The 19428-nt window shown below is 45.9% G+C and overlaps 1 protein-coding gene across 1 annotated transcript in view; it reads left to right on the forward strand.

Moving 5' to 3' along the window:
- Positions 1-19428, forward strand: part of MYO16 (myosin XVI) — a 481192-nt gene that overhangs the window by 399939 nt on the left and 61825 nt on the right. The window contains exons 30-33 of the mRNA XM_038570035.1: positions 1961-2207; positions 4096-4367; positions 15650-15843; positions 15937-16750. Of these exons, the coding sequence (XP_038425963.1) occupies positions 1961-2207; positions 4096-4367; positions 15650-15843; positions 15937-16750 (1527 nt within the window). The remainder of the gene's footprint in view (positions 1-1960; positions 2208-4095; positions 4368-15649; positions 15844-15936; positions 16751-19428) is intronic.

Here is a 19428-nt window from a genome sequence, read left to right on the forward strand (position 1 = left end):
GCCTCTTATTTAAAGATACTGACTTTTAAGAGCTGGGATATCATTTTTAAAGAATTTTTAAAGGCTGCCACAGGAAGTGTGAGAAAATGGGAGTCCCCCGGATGCAGGACAATAGGTGCCCGGTGAATAGGCTTGTGGTGAATAGCTCTGCTGTGGCGGGGTCAAAAGAAGTCTGGCAGAGCCACATTAATCTTCCCTTAATTCCAAAAGATTAAACATCTTGAATATACCCTCACCTTCACCCTTCCAAAAGTCAATGTCTCAATTTTTTTAATGTAACAGGAATGAGCAAGCAAACAGATCTGTTGGAGGTTTTCTGTTTCTCTCTCTTTCTGCCCCCCCCCCCGCCCCGCCCTGTCCATCTCATGGCTAACACGTCTGCATTTTAATGCCACATTTTATATTCTGGGTAGTCTGATTGTACCTTTCACTGTTTAATTGTTTTCCCCTTTAGATTAGTTCAGCATGACTGTTTTACAGTTAACTTGATACAACCGCATTCCAAAGTAATCAAACATTTAGTATTGCCATTTGAAGAAAGGAAAAAAAAAAAAAAGCCTTAATCATTTTAGATGTCTGTATATTATTTGCCTCTGGAGCCGTGATGGTGGAAAGTTTGTGTTCAGCTTTCTATCTTCTAATCAAGTAAAATCATCAAAATAAATATCCTAGATAACCGGCACATTTATTCTTCTAGAGCCAGGGAATATTTGAAAGCACTTAATGTTTTACAGGCCTTCCCCCTCCCACCACCACTACAAAGTATCTTTGAGACGTACATTGGTTTTTCCCTGAAATTCTAGATCTTCTTATAATTCCAGCAACTCCTTCTGACCTTAGACACTTAGACTTGGAAAGAGCAGCGTCCTAAGGTTGAAAGGTCCACATAGGAACTCCTTCACCTACACCTGTTCGCAGCATCCAGCAGAAGGGGCCCTTTACTGACTCCCTCTCTCAGGAGACGGTCTGAGCTGTTCACATCTTGGCTCATTGCTAGAAAGCTCTTCCCCACATTGATCGAAAATATGCTTCCCTCTGACTTCTCTGCCGGTGCCTTGCTCTCTGGAAAGCTTCTCTGGTGGTCCGAGGTGAGGAAATGAGCTTGGCACATTCACGCACAGAGATTTGAAACTTGGCTCTACCACTCATCGCTCATCGCTTGTGCTTACCTGGAGAAGTTTTTTCAGCCTCACTCAGCTGCTCCACCGTTGGGTACAAAGTGGAGATAATGGTTTATTAATTATCCCTGGGTTTCGGTATGAAATGATAGAGTGCCTAACACATGGAAGAGACTCTCAATGATGGGCATTGTTATTTCTATTTTCAGGTCTTACCATTTGCTACTGACATGTTAGCGATTTCAGAGTGTGTTCACTCCCTTATTTCTCCCTATTCTTACACATCTTTCTAGCTAGTGCCACTTCGCTGGAGAGCAGAAGGCATGTCCTAAATTCACACACACATTCTCTTTGCAGAGTCTTAAATGCAGTGTTCATTTTTCTAGGAGTTAACTCATAGGCTTATTAACAATATGTGCATGATTTTTTTGAAGACTACTTCCCCAAACCTCAGACATTTCTGTTGTACTCTGTTATAATGAGAGATGAGCCGTGTATCCCAAAATGGTCCAGTTGGAGCCACCCTGCAGAATTCCCTGGGGTTTGGACCTGAGTCCTTCGCCCTGATTTTCATCCAGTCCATCACGTCCAGCCTGTGTTATGAAAAGAAGTGGGGATATCTCATTCCTTAGTTTAAGGATTTTGCCTCTCAGTGTTATCATTGCTGAATTTAGATACCTTTTCAGATATGGGATGAGAAGATTTTGTAAATTCTTATTCTGGGTTAAATGTGTCTTATGTTAAAGCTGCTAAGATATAAATGTGTTGTGACCTGTTTGTGGGTGTCTGGGGTTTTGCTTTTACTCCTCTAACTGACCCATGATTGTGTTCTTTTATGGAAGTTGTAAGAGGATTCCTGGCACGCCAGCACTTGCTTCAGAAAAGGAGCATCAGACAGCAAGAGGTCACGTCCATCAACAGCTTCCTGCAGATTACAGAGGACATGGGGTTGAAGACCTATGATGCCCTGGTCATTCAGAACGCTTCAGACATTGCACGTGAAAATGATCGGCTGCGCAACGAAATGAATGCTATTTACCATAAAGAGAAAGTGGAGACCAGAAACAAGCCAGAGGAAGGAATCAAAAGGTAAAGGCAGATAGTATGCAACTTTAATTACCTTTGTCATTGATCCAGTGGAGTCAGGAAAATACTGATAGCCCTTAATGCAGAGTTCAGTCAAATATGACAGTGGTTACGGGAACAGGCATGGATGCGTGCATGGCTTGCTATTTGAAACCTCTGAGCAATCTAAAAGGGTCCCTATTCGTGCTTTCTTTTCATGCAATAGGTACAATGTGATCGTTTCGCCATATGAAACAGTTATCGGTTCCCCTACGATGCCGCATCACTTACCATCTCAAGGCCAAAGTTTTAAGGCAGCTCATATTTCTGTCTTAGCAAAAATACATAGCCGGGTTCTTGACATCTGTATACAAGTATTATATATGTAAAGGTGACTCAGAGAAACTTCTGGAAATTTGACCCAAACAATGGAGAAGCCACTCTGAAACAGAGAAGTAGTGAAATCAATGCTTTGCATGAATTATATTTCCCTTAGTAATTTGTCACAGTTCTTCACCAATTGGGAAAGTTTTAGGGGAAAGCTTTTTATTTTAAAGTCCGCTTAGGATGCTGAGCTTGAGATAGAAATGTGGGGGCGACCTGGTGCATCTCTTTATCACTCCTACTTCTCCATGAGGGATGGGGATACCCTTGATCCTCAGCACTCCTCCTGGGAGGACGGGGACCTGGGCCAGGCAGGTGTTTGGTTTGCCATAGGAACTTGGCATTCGCTGGTGGTTTCTCACTGAAAATGACTCCCCTTCGCCTCAACTGCCTGTGTCAAATGATTTTTTATTAAAGATGAAATGGTGATGTGTCTCTCACTAATTAGCTTCAAATATCTCCATGATTAAATACTGAAAAAATTCCCTTTGTACGGAAAACTGTAATTAAACATTACAGGGAAAACAAATTATTCACTGAATGCCATACTTTCATCTCCGGCTAGTTCATTTTCTACATGGGTGTCTGGCTGTGCCTCGTGGTAGATCCCAGCCCGGCTGGTACTCTGCCACACAAAGATATAATTACAAAAACAAATGCTCAGAGACTCCTTGTAAAACGAACGCATTGGCATCTCACTAGTACATGATTACATTGACATGTGAAGCCAGAAGGGATTTTTTTTTTAACCAGATAACTATTAATTTTATCTGACTTCCAGAATAATATTTATTATTTTCGCTGCTGGAACTAAACAGCCACCCCAATTTCCCAATTTGATTATGTATTCATTTGCCTGATAGGAAATTAAGTGAAGAAGTATCTTTCTATTTATTTATTGAATACCAGCAGTTCACTTGGCATTGCACGACCAGATGGAATAACAGAACAAAAATAATAATTCTGCACATCACTAAATAATTGCTTGTGGAGTTTAAATGGTAAGGAAAAAAGGAAAGAGAAAAAGAGAGAGAGAGAAATGTAAACCTTTGATAGTTTTAAGTCAAGTACATACTCTTTGGCAATGGGAGACGGTGATGAACTCCCAGCATTTGATGCATCAATAACTCTCTATTAAGATGGATTTTCAGAAATTATCATTCAGATTGAAATTCTGGTTTTTTGATTTGCTTAATAATCAGACTGTGAAAAATTCATTCAATGAATGCCTGATAGAAAACGTGGTACTCCTTAAGAAATGTTGCGTTTGTGTGAGATTCTTCAAAGGTCACCGTGATGAATCCCCACCGTGCTCGTTTATCAGAATGCAGGGGTCGGAAGGATGGGCAGCTCGCTCTGGGTGCCTGGGTTTCCAGAGCGCTCCGCACGCATCCTCCAGCAGCGGCGGGGAAGGCTGTTTACCCCAAAGCTGCGATTATGTCTGCTTGAGCGGGTTCATTGTTGCCATCTGAATAATGCATCTGGGCCCCTCTCTCGTGGGGTGCTGTTTGTGTTTTGTTCCCCCAAGAGCCGAAGATAAGGGCGGACCCAAGCATTTCCACTACGGCTCCATCCCGGTTCCCATGGCGGTGGATGGCCTGATCCAGTCCCTGGCTGGCCCATCCACCCGGTCTCCTTCTCTACACTCGGTGTCCAGCCTGGATGACAGCAGCGGCCTCCCGTCACCACGGAAACAGCCTCCACCCAAGCCAAAGAGGGACCCCACCACGCGGCTGAGCGCCTCCTACGAGGCTGTGAGCGCCTGCCTGTGGGCGGCGGCCAGGGAGTCTGCAGGTGAAGGTCAGCGGAGGGAAGGTGGGGAGCACCTGGTCGAGGCCCTGATGCTCTGCCTTCCGGTCTCAGTTCCCACAGCAGTATTGTTGCCCTAATCTATTTTTAATAGAAATAAGTCCACTTGTTGGCTTGCCAGCAGCTCTTTAATCATTAAATATAAATAATATGTATTCAGTTCTCCAAGCATCTTAGGGAAAAGCTACTTATATATCATCTCCTTACTGCCCATCCTGACATCAGCATTGTCAGTGCTGGTGAGGGGCCGCAGACCAGAGCCCTTCAGAGTGTCTGTCCTCGACCCGGTAAATGTTCACTGATGAAAAAGCAAAAAAATTCATCAGGCTTCCCAATGATCACAATCTAATTAAAAATCAACACTGCTTTATCACGTGGGAAGTGAAACGTTCAGGCAGAGAGGAATCCCGCCACAGCAAAACTCTGTCCGTGGAACTTTGGGGTCTAGCTAAGGGAAGTTTTCTGCGTTGGTGGCCTAGAAATATATATGCAAAAAAAGAGGGAAACTACAGTCTTCTCTCCATGAAATCTCTCACTGATTAGTTCATGTGACTGTTATTGCTTAATTATTAATTTTTCAAAGAGTGAGCAACAAAGGCAGGACATCTTGGCGGAACAGGTACTGATTCCACAGAGGTTAGGTGTCCCCTACCAACAGTTAGGCCACATTGTAGGCCCATGGGGATACATAATGAATAAAACCAACAGGATCATCTTTCCTGGTGATGTATCAGTTCTAGTGTGGGAAGTCAGACGCTCCACACAGTGAACAGGTAAATACATAAAGTATTTTAGCAGATCACAGCTGCAGAGAAAAGTGAACAGGGTAAGAGGTGGTAGTGGGGGAGGAGGGACAGGGGGCATGAAACATGATGGAATGGTGTGTAGATTTCACCAGAAAGTGCCAGCTGAACATGGATCACAATTCCTTCTGTAAGCAGATGAGCCAAGAATACAAACGTGAGGCAAAGCCATGCACTTGTTTATCTGCGGGAGAAGATGGGTGACCCCATGGGGACACTGCAAAGACCGTGGCTCAGAGACCACGAGCAATGAGAAGGCCCCAGCTGCCTTCAAAGATGCTTTTGATTGGTCACTTTAAGAAAGTGGATCTTTAAGAGAGTATTTAGTAGGAAAAAAGAAAAGCCTATTACTATTATAATGTAGGAGTCATGTCATGACAATATGGAGATGTGGGAGAAATTCCTAAGTTTGGGGAGAGGAATGCAGTGTGTTTCTCATGTCATGGCAATAAGAACAGCCATGAAATGTGAAAATGGAGTTAGGGCAAGTTCAGAAAGACAGGCTTCAGTGGACATAGATGTAAGCACAGATATGGTGTTAGGGCAGGATCTCCAGAGACAAGGGGCCTCCTCTGATGCACCCCCACAAACTATAAGAGGCTGTCATCTAAATAAATCATAAATGGAAGCGCATCCCATTTCCAGCCCTACTTTTGGACCTCTGCCCAGGATATACGGTGTGGAGCTCAGAAAGGTGTGTTGAAATCAGAAGGAAGACCCCTTTCGCTTATTGGAAGAGGATAAATGACATCCAACAGGCTAACCCTGATGAGACGAGGAGAATGTGGACTAGACCCAGGGTAGCACGAGGAGGTGAAAAACCAGGAAACAAGATTGAACATTACAGTGTGTGTAAGATGGCTCGTGTCTGGATTCGAACACTGCACACATGCCCTATAGATTAGAGTCAGTTGGCCCCAGAATATCTAAACATCTAAAAACTCCTTCTGTCTGTGCCCTTTCCAAAATCATCTGCCCTGGGCTTGAGATTCTGGAGTAGTCAGGTGGTACCAACTAGTCATGTCATTGGGAAGGGAGTGAAAGTATTGGGGATCACGTCAAAACATGTCAGTGAAGACAAAGTGACTTAAGAACCATAGGAGTAGAAGGATGGTGGCCCTGGAAATTGGAATCTGCTAAGGAGTGTGCAACAACTCACCTGCCAAATCAACTAGCCCTAAAAATGGATGGCGCTAGAGCGTCAGGCCCATATCTGTCCATTGCAGGCAGTTGGTGACCTGCACGAGAGGGACAGGAGCGGGATGGGGTGGGGGGGGTGGTTTCCCTTCCTGGGGGGCCGCCGGGGATCCCCCCCAAATGCCACCCCACAGATGCTGTGCTGCGTGCAGTAGGAGGGCCGCTGCGGTGAGCCTTGAAGCCTAGGGCGCGGGCCGGGTGGAGCCGCGGCAGGTGCAGATCTTGGCGGTAGCAGCAAATATTCAAGAAAGAACTTTGAAGGCCGAAGTGGAGAAGGGTTCCATGTGAACAGCAGTTGAACATGGGTCAGTTGGTCCTGAGAGGTGGGCGAGCGCTGTTCTGAAGGGACAGGCGATGGCCTCCGTTGCCCTCAGCTGATGGAAAGGGATTTGGATTCAGATCTCTGCATCCGGAGTGGCGGAGATGGGCCCCGCGAGGTGTCCAGTGCGGTAACGCAACTGATCCCCGAGAAGCCGGCGGGAGCCCCGGGGAGAGTTCTCTTTTTTTTGTGAAGAGCAGGGCACCCTGGAATGGGTTCACCCCGAGAGAGGGGCCCGTGAAGAAAAAAAAAAAACCCATAGGAGATAAAACATGTATATAGAAGTAGATGTCAGGAAACGGCCACTCCTGCAGGGAATCACCAGGCTCTTAAGTCTCACTGTTTAAAATACACGATGTGATACCATTAGAGTTGCAAGACTTTTATGAAAAACCTAAGTTCTTAGAACCTAATTTCAGCCAGCATGTGACTGAGGTGCTTGTCGGGGTCTCCCACTGACCGCACCCCCATGAACTCAGATTTGGAGGCTAGCCCTGAAGGCAGAGTTTTGATTGCTGTCTACATTATCTGTTCCTTCTTACAAGATCCCTCATGTGGACTTTAGGACTGCCACTGAACTTCCTGCCGTTAGAGATGAACTCTTCCATTGAACCTGCTGATCCGATGGAGCAGGTGTGCTAAGCCAGTTTTTTTTTTAAACATTTATTTCTTTATTCATGAGAGATAGAGAGAGAGGCAGAGACACAGGCAGAGGGAGAAGCAGGCTCCATGCAGGGAGCCCGATGTGGGACTCGATCCTGGGTCTCCAGAATCACACCCTGGGCCAAAGGCAGGTTGCTACACGGCTGAGCCACCGGGACTGCCCTAAGCCAGTTTTTGTAGCATCACGAGTCAAGGGCCAGCGTGGCGCCTGGTCACCTGTATTTCCAATCCATAACTGCAAGGTGGCTATGCCCTCCTGAGATAAACCCGCCATGCACAGGTGTGCTGGCCTCGTTTATGCTTTTGTGGCAGGGGCTGAGGTGTCCAGTACAGAGGCCACCAGCCCTGTGTGACTATTTACATTTAAATTCAAATTAAGTAAAATTTACGATTCAGTTCCTGAGTCATTAGTCACAAGGCAAGGGTATGGAATCTCCCAACATTGCAGAAAATTCTGTCAGACAGCCTTTATTCTACATGCCTCATGTTTGTACCCCAAGGGCAACGCTAGATATTTTGCACCTCTCATTATTTCACAAAACTCTCTTCCTTCTATGGAAAGTAGGAAGAAACTTGGATTGCTATTTAAAATGCTCTGAAAAAAAAATAAATAAAAAAAAATAAAATGCTCTGGTTTCATAAGAACCAGGACCATAACGCAGTCCACTTCTTACCTGAGCCATTCCTCTTGGCATCTTAAAAAATCAAGTTCAAACTCTCTTTTACAGGGAAAGCTGCTGAGTCAACTCCAAAGGTTATGTAGTGGAAGAAGGTCGGATTAGAGAATGAGAGCCAAGGATCTTAGAGAAACCAGTGATTAGGTCACATTGAACCTTGTGCCCAGGTCTGTTCATATCAACACATGCCTTTCCTATAGGTTTTTATCCAGTAAACACGATCATAATAAAGACAGGCAACGGAGAGAGCTCATTTTTTTCCATTGCCTTCATGCCTGAAAAGCATGAAGCAATTTTATGAGCCAGTAAATTTTGATACTTGTGTGCAAACTATTAGCAAGCTGGGGCCAACTATTTGAAAGTACTGTTGACCCTTGAACAACACAGGCTGGAAATGAGTGGGTCCATTTATATGTGGATTGTTTTCTGATGCATACGATACAAGACTGTAAAAATATCTTCTCTTTCCTCCTGATTTTCTTTTTTTATCTTTTTTTAAATTTATTTATGATAGTCACACACAGAGAGAGAGAGAGAGAGAGAGAGAGGCAGAGACACAGGCAGAGGGAGAAGCAGGCTCCATGACTGGAAGCCCGATGTGGGATTCGATCCCGGGTCTCCAGGATCGCGCCCTGGGCCAAAGGCAGGCGCTAAACTGCTGCGCCACCCAGGGATCCCTCCTCCTGATTTTCTTAATATTTTCTTTTCCCTAGCTTCCTTTATTGTAAAAATACAGTATATAATACATGTGCAAAATATGTGTTAATGGACTGTTTTTGCTATCTGTTAAGGCTTCTACAGCAGTAAGCTGTAGGAAGCAACGTTTGTGGAGAGGCAAAAGTTACGGGCAGATTTTCAACTGCAAGAGGAGCTGGCACCCTTCACCCCTGCACTATTTAAGGGTCAACTGTGCTCTTTGCAAACAGTGACCAGAACAGAAAGAACAAGGCTTCCCCTTTTCTTCGTTGGGGGGTTTCCAGCTCATGCACACTCTGGAGACTTGATTCTCTCAGCCCACGGTGCAGACTTGCTCCCAAACATGGTGTAACTAGATGGGGAGATTGCAAGAGACAGGTTTTCCTCCAGGAGCTCTAGCCTCCACCATTTACCTTCTGTCATGTGACCTCCACACCCACCACCCCTTCAGACTCCAGCATCCCATTCCTTAGAAATAATACCGTGAGGAATCCATAGTTTTTAAGAATGAGTTGCTAGATAACTCCATTCTCAACAAGACCATTTATATGCATGGATAAAAGAACAGTTCATCTCTGTGGCTCAATTTGGAAATAACATTCCATTTCATTTCTTTTTTCACTGTCTGGTTTATATCTTTACTCTAGAATTGCCCTTGGCACACAGTAGGCACTCAATAAATATTTATTGAACAAATGCATGTTATAGAGATATATTTCTTTATACTACTTCCATTAAAGCAGAATTCAATTCTTATCAATAAATCAAAATGAGCACAATTTGGCTGGGTTCAAAATGTACCTTTAAGATTTGCTGGATTTGGCCTGTCAGTGTATTTGTAACAGAAGCCCCTGATTATATTTTTCTACTAGCTGAAATTTGATAGAAATTAGGTGTTCTGTGAACACCATCCCGAGAATATGTTACTGGATATAGGAGAACAGGATTGCATGTTTCACAACTTATGACACATGACTCCATTCAACATATAGTAATGAAGTGTATTCCATGAGGCTGGCTCCCCTCAGAGGGCCCTGGAGACCAGTGGGGGAGATAAATGGGCAAACAAATTATGAGATAAGCAGAGTACCAGCAAAGAGAACAGATGGTGTGGAACACAGAGCAAGGGGGATGACCCTTTTTGGAAACTGGGGATAGGTCAGGAAGGACATTTCAGTGACATTATGCATGTTGGGTGAAGTCCTATGGGTAAAGATGGGATAACAGCAAGCGTTATGGACTCTTCTCACCAAAAAAAAAAAAAAAAAAAAAAAAAAAATGTTTTAAGGACACAAAATATCGCTGCCCAGCAGTGGAAGCTCTTTTTTTTTTTTTTTTTTTTTCCCAATTTGTAGCTGGTTGTAAGTCGATTCTACAGTCACTCATGTATGCAGCTAGCCCACTGGCCAGCTACTCAACATTTATTTCGTCATCCTTTATGTCCATGCCCCCGTGCTAAGCATTAAGTTTGCTCTGAAACTAAGCAAAACCACACTGTAAGGATTGGAATACAGTGGATACATACACACACAGATACAAATATTTTCTTGATAAACAAGCTTCTCCTTCATTTTTTCTCATAAACATGTAGGTACCTGGTTTTCAGTGATAATTAGGCCAAATAACTGTGTCTTGCTCAAAATGGTGACTTAAAAGCCACCTGGCATGCCTTAGCAAACCTTCACAGGGCAAGTATTCTGTACAAGAACATTTTTATTTCCTAACACAACCTCAAAATGACTTAAGTCCCTAGATCATTGCTTGGTAGCTCAGAGAAGAGTCAAGTTTGAGAATGTGAGGTTTAACACTTAAGCTACTGTTATAACAGAGGCCTTGCCCATGAAATGTCTACATGACCCCATCTGGATGGAGTCACAGATGTTTTACCCATAAATCTTAGAACTCAAAAAATTGTTAAGAAAATTCTTTTTTTAGAGAAAATTCTTAATAAAAGTTCATTTTTTCATAGCCCTTACATCCATATTTGCAAATGAACTATTAGTATTTGTGTGAACACACACACACAGAAACAGCCATAAAACCAAATGAGACTTTAATACTCTGTGGTTTTCTAGTTGTATTTTATGAAGACTGGAGCTTTCTAGTTCTCACCCTCAAAGATTCAAATTCAGTAGTTATGGGGTAGGGCAGGAAACTGTACCGTCTGCAGCCTCAGTAAAGCACTCTCGATGATCTGATATTGCCACACTCCACACCGCACTCACTCCACAGAAGCCACCCCATCACTCATGATTAATTTCTGGTTGTGTAATAATAACAAGACACTGATGATGGCAGCGGGCACTAACTCCATGTTTATCAGGTGCCAGGCATTATTCTAAGTATCTTTAATCTTCAGAACCACCCACTGGAGTGGCACCATCGTCATGACCCTTCTGTGGATGAGGACACTGAGTCAGGGAGCAGTGGCATAACCTGTCTTATGTCACACATCCAAACTTCCGACCCAGGCAGTAGGATGTTAGAGGCCAGTCTCTTGTCTGCCTCCAAAGAAGCCATGCTACTTCTATATATAATAGTTTAACACAAAATTTTTTTTATCTGCATCAAAAGCAAACTTTGAGGGAATATATCCATTATCTCTTATTGCTTAACAGCCCATCCAAAACTTAGTCATGTAACTACAACAGTCATTTTATTATCAGTGATCAGGTTCTGGGTATCGGCTGCACTTCTCTGGGTGGTTCTCAGTCAAGGTCCTTCATGAAGCTGCAAGTGGTGGCTGGAATCATCTAAAGGCTGGGCACTTGCACTTCTGCTGCCTTGGCCATGTAGGGAATGGAACTACATGGGCGTCTCTATCTCGAGATGTTTTCTCCTCGTGGTTTGTGCAGTGGGACAGCTTCAGGGGAGCTGGACTTCCTACATAGAGAATCAGTGTGGCAAAGGCACATGCTCCAGGAAAGAGGATGCTGGGCAGCCTTGGAAGTCACGCAGCCTCACATTCATGACCTCCCATCTGTCAGGCAGTCCCAAGAGCACATCCAGGGTTAAGGAGAAACACTCTACCTCTTAATAGGACTAGAAACACTATTGTGGCCAATTTTTGGAGAATACAATTCCAATCCACCCACTAGAAAAAAACAATTCCCACCCTTCCCACATATGAAATACAGTCACTCCTCTTCCAAACTGCCCACAGCCTTCTCTTCTCACCCCACCAGGCCCAGACCAAAAGTCCCCATCTCTCATGGTCTTGGTCAGACCCAGGCTTCCTGGACAGCTCTTCCAAGATGCCCCACTCTGTCTGAGGACAGGCTCTCTACTCCTTGCAGTGAGCGTACCCAGGAGGGATGGGTGTGGATGCTCTTGACTGGAGAGCAGGAGTTTAGGAGGCACACAGAGTTCTGAACGACACCTGGGCATGGTGTGTGGCCTGGTGCCTGGAAATGATTTTCCATGACTCTTAGGGCCATGCCCTGCAATCTTGGCTCTCCTTTGAATTATAATTCCTAATCCACCAGAGCACCTTGTTTGGGGCAGATAGTTCTCTTGGCCTCCTTTCTGCTCATGAAATCTTGAGGTGCCAGATCCCTCTCCATTTCGTAATGACTCTGCCCCTTTCTGTGCATGCTGATACAATTCCTTTATAAGCTTTGTGGGTTTCTTGTGAGTCAATCTGTAATCCACTCCAGTGGTGAAAAGCCACAGACACTAGCTTTTTTGAGACAACCTCTTCTCTACTCCAGGGTCTCTACAGGAGCTCTGTGGAGCAATACTCTTGATATTCCTAGAAGTCCTGTGGTTTTGCTGCTTTGGAAGTGTGCACGAGACACTACTTCAGACCTTTTTGAGGTCTTAATAAAGGCTTTCAAAGTCATGATCTTGGCTTCATCTTTAGATATGTTTTCCTGGAAATGACCCAGATTTTATCTCTGCCTGGAAGTCACATCTTCACTTCAAAATTATTTGCCATCTGGACAGCCTGGCAGTGAGGAGCCATTTTATTTTCAAACCCAGAAAGTCCTGGCTCTTTATAGTTACTAGCTCTTTCTTTAGCTTATGTCTTTACTCTCACATTTTACTAGAGGCAGCTAGAATGATCCAGAAGGCAGCTTTCACACTCTGCCTGTAGCCCTCCTTCGCTAGATCCTCCAGCTCCTTGAACATGGGATTCTATTTTCCACATCACTGCAGGTGACAGTACTCCTAACCCTTCTGTGGCGGCAGAAAAAGGTCCGTGTTTCCTCCAGCTTCCAGCATCTTCCTCACTTTCCTTGAAGCCTCCCCAATAGCATTTCTTGAGTATCACCATACCTTCACTAACATTGTCTTCAAGGCTCCTCCAATTTTCCAAAACCACTGCCATCTTTTTCAGGTTATTTCATAGTAGCACTCCACAGGTACCAATATCTGCATTAGTCCTCTTTTTCTGTGTAACAAACCTTTCCAAAATTTAGTGGCTTAAAAGAACAGGGATGATAATCCCCTCTCTCTCTCACAGTTCCAGCAGCTGGCCAGGGTCAGCTAAACCATTCTACTGGCTCTGCCACAGCTGTGGTCAGACTGTGGCTGGTGCTGGAATCATTGAAGACTCAGTTGACTATATATTTCTGGCATCTGGTCTGGGGAAGCCCAGACAGCTGAGAGCTGGAGCAGATGGAGTCCCCTGGCATCTTTTACTTCTGTGGCCTTTCTACATGTTCTCCACAGCAGGGCTGCTTCAGGATAGAGAGACTTCATGCGTAGAGATCAGGGCCCCCAAGACGTGTCCCAGAAGAGCAAGAGCCAGACAGAAGCTTTACTGCGTATGGTCCAGCCTGAGAAGGCAGGTGGCTTCCCCTTTGTCCTAGTTTATTCATCAGGGGCAGCCACATAGGCCCTGCCAGTTTTAAGGTTCTGGGAGAGCATGTGGGATTGAAAATATTGTTGAAGCCAGTTTTGGAAAATACAATCTGCCACAAATCCTTTAAGTTATTCAAATCTTCAGAACAATTCTGTAATACTAATGTTAAAAATTTGTTTGGTTCATTAAGTTTCGAGAAGCTTATGAGCTGCTTGTGTTTTTAGCACATTGAAAGCCTTTGGAATAATGCTTATGAACTGCAGAATTGTGCTTTTTTTTTTTGGTATTTTCTGCTTTTAAAAGTTGGCTGCTTTGGGGAACCCTGTATAATACTGGCTTACAAAGATGTCCAGTGGGTTAGAAAATTAGCTTTGTTCTTTTCTTTTCTCTTTTGGATATCTCCCATTTGATTCCTGTTCACAGTGTGCCAGAGTAGGAGCAGAGCACTTTACATACTGTATCTCCTCCTCCTTTTATTCCTCTGAGATGATTACTGATATCACTATACTGGAGCTTAGGGAGATTTCCCCAAGACCTCTTGTAAGTTATAGGTTGGACTCTGCCACCCCCACCAAACACACAAACGCAGCTCTATGACCCCTTATTGTGGCCTGTTGTTCCTGGTCCTCACAGCAGGTGTTCCATTCCAACCTGTGAGAGAATTGACTTGTCTGTTTTATTTACTTGTTTTTATCATCTGACACCTCCCATGAGGGCAGAAGAAGGTAGGGAACATTCTGTCTGTTCACGAATGCGTCTCAGTTAAATGCTGCTTGAATGCACAACTAAGTGAATAACTGCATGAGTGAATGGACACTTTGAGATTTGAATCCAGATCTATCTGACTCCAAAGACTTACTTTTAGCCATGACACCTCACTGATGCCCCACAACTGGAGACAGAGACAGCTCCCATACATGCATAGTGACTGGCTGTCTCAAAACGACTCAGGACCTCAGCAAAATTAGCTGCACTTCTATTACAAATTCCTACAGATTAATAAAATACTAAATTAATAAAATAGTTCAGGATTCTTTGAGAAGTTTTGCTACTTCAGCGGAGCTTTATGCAGTTTTCTGAAATGAACAGCTCAGTTTCTGGAGAAATTATAGTTAATAAGAACACGATTACAATTTATAGTAAGAATATTTTAGGAAAAGGAGTCTTTTGGAATTTGTTTTTTTTTGGAATTTTTTGACCTAACCTTTAGAGTCAGATTTAACTAATTCTCCCTTTTTCATTATTTTTTAAATATCTTCCCTGTTTCCACTTAATACGTTTCCGCCTTAGAAGATTTTTTTTTTTGATGAGCACTGGGTGTTATTCTGTATGTTGGCAAATTGAACACCAATAAAAAATAAATCTATTATTTAAAAAAAAAAGATTTTTTTAAAGTAATCTCTATGCCCAAGGTGGGGCCCAAATTCTCCACCCTGAGATCCAGAGTCACATGCCCTGTGCATCGCGCCAGCAGGGCACCCCTCCACCTCCTGAAATTCTTAGTGAAAAATGTGGCACTCTTGATTTACCTATGTTTCTGTGTGATGTGTTTCTGATAAGGAGTCGCATATATTGTAAAACTCACCCCGGGCTCGTTTTTCATGAAGTTCTTTTCTAAGACCATAATCTCTCCCTGCACATTGGAGTTTTTGTTTTGTACAGTCTACCGTTTACAATGAGCTGAGGCATTTCCTACCAGAGGTATCCATAGGCCACTAACTGGCGACCGTGCGTGTGGGCCCTAGGCTTTGTCTTCTGGTCCCTGAAATCGGGAGGATCCGCTCAGCCAACACTTACTCGCGGCTGGGTCAGGCCCGCAGCCTGCAGGTGTAGTAGGTTCCAGCAGCAGATCTGGCGGGCCCTTCCTTCCCAGGCCTTCGCCAGGCACTTCCCTTGGCAGGTGCTGGCAATCCTGGGCCCCCTTGCTGCTCCTCCACGGTAGCTTAGGCCTCCAACTCCAGGAGCTCGGTCGGTTTTCTCATAGGCGGGCGGTCTGGGGCCTCGAAGGTGGAGGGAGGCAGGCGGGGTGCTGGCGGTGGGGCCCGGGGGGGGGGGGGGGGGGCGGGGGGGTCGGGCTAAGACCTGCTATGCCTCTCCTGTTCCCTCCGCAGTTCTCACCAGGCCCCGACCGCACAGCGACGACTACAGCACCATGAAGAAGATTCCTCCCCGCAAGCCCAAGCGCAGCCCCCACACGAAGCTCAGCGGCTCCTCCGAGGAGATCGCGGGCGCCCGGCGCAGAGGCGGCCCGCAGCGCGCAGCCGGGGTGGGGGTCCCCGCGCCCCCCGCGCCCCCCGCGCCCCCCGCGCCCCGCGCGCCCCGCGCGCCCCCCGCGCGCGCCCTGCAGGAGCCCGAGCCCCAGCCCCAGCCCCAGCCCCAGCCCCAGCCCCAGCCCCAGCCCGAGCCCGAGCCCGAGCCCGAGCCCGTCTACATCGAGATGCTGGGCCGGGCCGGCAGCCCCGAGCAGGCGGAGGCGGTGTACGAGGAGATGAAGTACTCGGCGCCCCCCGAGGCGGCCGCGTCGCCCCCTCCGCTGGGTGGCTGCCGGACCCCGGGCGCCTGGGCGGACGCGTGCGACATCCCGGCCCCCTTCCCCAACCTGCTCCCTCACCGGCCCCCGCTCCTGGTGTTCCCCCCGACGCCCGTCACCTGCTCCCCGGCGTCCGACGAGTCGCCCCTGACGCCCCTGGAGGTGAAGAAGCTGCCGGTGCTGGAGACCAACCTCAAGTACCCCGTGCCCGCCGAAGGCCCCAGCCCGCCGTCGCCGCAGCACCCCAGAAACCAAAACGGCGACGGGGACCCGCCCGCGGCCCCCGGCTCGCCCCCCACGCCGCCCCCCGCGCCCCCCGCGCCCCCCGCGCCCCTCGCCGCGCGGCCGCCCGCGCCCTTCGCCGCCCCCCCGGAGCCCGCGGGGGGCGCGGCCGGCAGAGCAACGGGGGTGGCCGGCCCCGACGTGCCCAAGGCGCCGCAGCCGGGCTCCGCGCCCGCGGGAGGCCCGGGCGGCCCCCTCCCCAAGGCCCCCTACTCCCCCGGGAGGGTGGCCAGGGCCGAGCCCTGGAAGGCCAGCGCCGGGCCCCCCTCCCCGGTGCCCTACAGCCCCCCGAACTGCAGGGCGCTCGGCAGCCCCTTGGACGAGCTCACCAGCCTGTTCAGCTCGGGAAGGAGCGTGCTCCGCAAGTCGGCGGCGGGGAGGAGGATCCGGGACCCCGAAGGTAGGGGACGGCGGACCCCCCACCCCCACCCCCGCACCCTGCGCTGGATGCACATCTCCGCCTCGGGGTGCATGCGTGCGCGGGCCTACACCTGTCTACTCCCCCCCCCCATACTGTTGGACCCGCGGGGGCCCCTCAGGCAGGTGATAGCCTAAGGCGTCCCATGCAGTCGCTGTGGACGAGTAGGGAAGCGTTGCCATTTCCGTCCTGCAGGGAAAGGCTCGAGATAGAAGTACACGTGGTACTAAAACCGGGCTCAGTCAAGGTTTATGACTTGTGAGTATTAGGGCGAGATTAGATTGGAGCCGTTGCCCTCTTCAATAATGCTTCCTTCCAGCACCGAAGTGGTGTTTCGGTCGCATTGTGCTGCCGATTCCCATGTGTTCCAGGGTCCACTCATTCATGCCCGAGAGAGAGTCCTTCTGTTGGGCTGTCTGTCCATCTCACTTCCACGCCCGGTGTCTGGGGTGAAGACCTGTCCATCATTAAATTCACTTAATACTGCTCACCTTTTTATTGCTTTGAATGAATGTTTTTCTTCTGTTCATGTACCACCCAAAAAGCATTTTAACTTGGTTCTGTGAATTCTTGTATCTTCTCATTGAGCAGCTCAGCCTCAGGTGTGGTTTACACTGGCATTCCACTCACATGAGTGAACATGACACCCAGCTGCTGTGGCCAGAGGCTGTTGCCTGTGTAAAAAAAAAAAAAAAAAAAAAAAAAAAAGTCTGTATTTTGTGTCCCTATAGAGGCAGGATGCAACTAGCAAAAAGATCCTCATAAAGAATTCTTGTTAGCCACACACTACTACATCCAGATAAGGTGTTGTTCGGCAAAGCTTCTTTTAATCATCACAATAATGTAAATTATCTTCCAAAAAAGCATTCTAAGGTCTTTATACAAACCCAAAATATTCCCTGGTGTTCTGTGTTTTGAGGAAGAATCACATTAACATAAAGCATCCTCTATTTAAGGAAGTTGGAACAGGTCCCCATCGTCATGATGCCATTAGTACCCACCCCTCCAGGTAAATGGCAACGATTAACAGCCTCGCTTTACAGAGATGGGGAACTTCAAGGTGAATAGGTTAAATGCCTTCCTAAGGTCAAGTGGTAGGTTGGAAATAAAAGGTTGGCTGATGATGTAACTTTTTCTGTGCATGTTAACCTGCTGTCTCCCCTGCAAAGAAAATATATAAACATGTTCACTTTCGTCATTTGATTAGGAACATTACTCTTCTAATAGTTAGGAAAATTATAAAAACTCTAGGAAATCCAGACAGCAATCTGAATAAGTGAAAAGTAGATCAAGGCAAGAACGCTTCACAAATGAATGAATAACCTACTCCCTATTTATTCAGACAAATACGCTGTCTGTTTTGCTGACAATTTCTTAAGTACAGGTCCATTAATAAATGAGATTGTCCTTACAAGTAGAAGAATGAATTTCACAAGTCATATATTATATTTGAAGGAGCAAAATGGAATCTACGAGAAAAGCGTTAAATGAACAAATTAATATTTGCTTTTATAACTAAGAGTAAATTAAAACCTCATAAAGCTCATTTTACTGTGGCTAGGAATCAGGTGAATTCTTCTTGACTCTGTTCAAGGAAAGTGAAGTGAATGGATTTCTAGACACACCTTGTCATCTGGAAATCTCTGAGCTGAGGACTCGGTGTAGTGGGAAGTATCACGGGGCCTCCAGATATAGTGTAGTGCATGAATTTGCTAATTATATTTCCCTGAGGTGGTATTAACCAGTATTTGAGAATATGCCTCAAAACCTCAAGATGACACTGTGAGTTCAAATCTAAAATGATAAACTATTTGGTATTTTTTACCATGGGCTTTTAACAAAACAGTCCTCGTTTGAAAAAAAAAAATTGGCTTGAGCCACTTATGACGTTCTCATAAATACATGAATTGGCAACTTCTGCCCCAGCAGAGTCATTGTAATAAATGAAAATTTAACAATATGAGACCAGGTCAACCCACACACCAGACTGCAAGGAGTTCCAACTCTACCTTTGAGAAGTAGGTAATTCTTGATAGTCTGTGGTGTGGGAATTAAGTTTGCACGTTTGCATGGTACGTTCTCATGGGATCTTGCAGGTTATTCTTTTAAAATAAAGGGGCTATAGATAAGATGTGAAATAAAAAAAATAATAATTTCACACTGGAGCTAATCATGGGAGTTGCTATGTGATGATTAAGGTTTACCTAGTTTGATCCTGCAGTCAGTAATCCATTTTATTCTGAATGAATTGAATGACTCCTATTAATGATTTACTATAGTCTTGGGACTTCTTCACTCTAAGGATTTATATCTTCTACTTTACCCTCTTTATATTTAAAGATATTCTTATTGTCACCTGAAATGGCTTTCTCACCAAATAATCCAGTGGGTGGCTAATTCACCCTCAAGGCACCTAAATTAATTACAGCTCATTTCTCGCATTTGTGGTCTGGGGAAATTGTACGGCAAATTTTGCAGAAGCGTTCAAGATATTCCCATCGCTTCTCTGGAAAGTGACCTTGAGGAGGAGATTACACTGCTTACTATTACCCTGCCATGGGCATTAAAATATGAAGTTAACATCTGAAGGACAATGAGTTGTGTGTAGTGATGTAGTAGTGAAGTCCTTTGGTATGTAATTCTGCTCCATCACTACTCTG

The sequence above is a fragment of the Canis lupus genome, chromosome 22, assembly GCF_011100685.1.
Source record: "Canis lupus familiaris isolate Mischka breed German Shepherd chromosome 22, alternate assembly UU_Cfam_GSD_1.0, whole genome shotgun sequence".
NCBI lineage: Eukaryota > Metazoa > Chordata > Mammalia > Carnivora > Canidae > Canis > Canis lupus.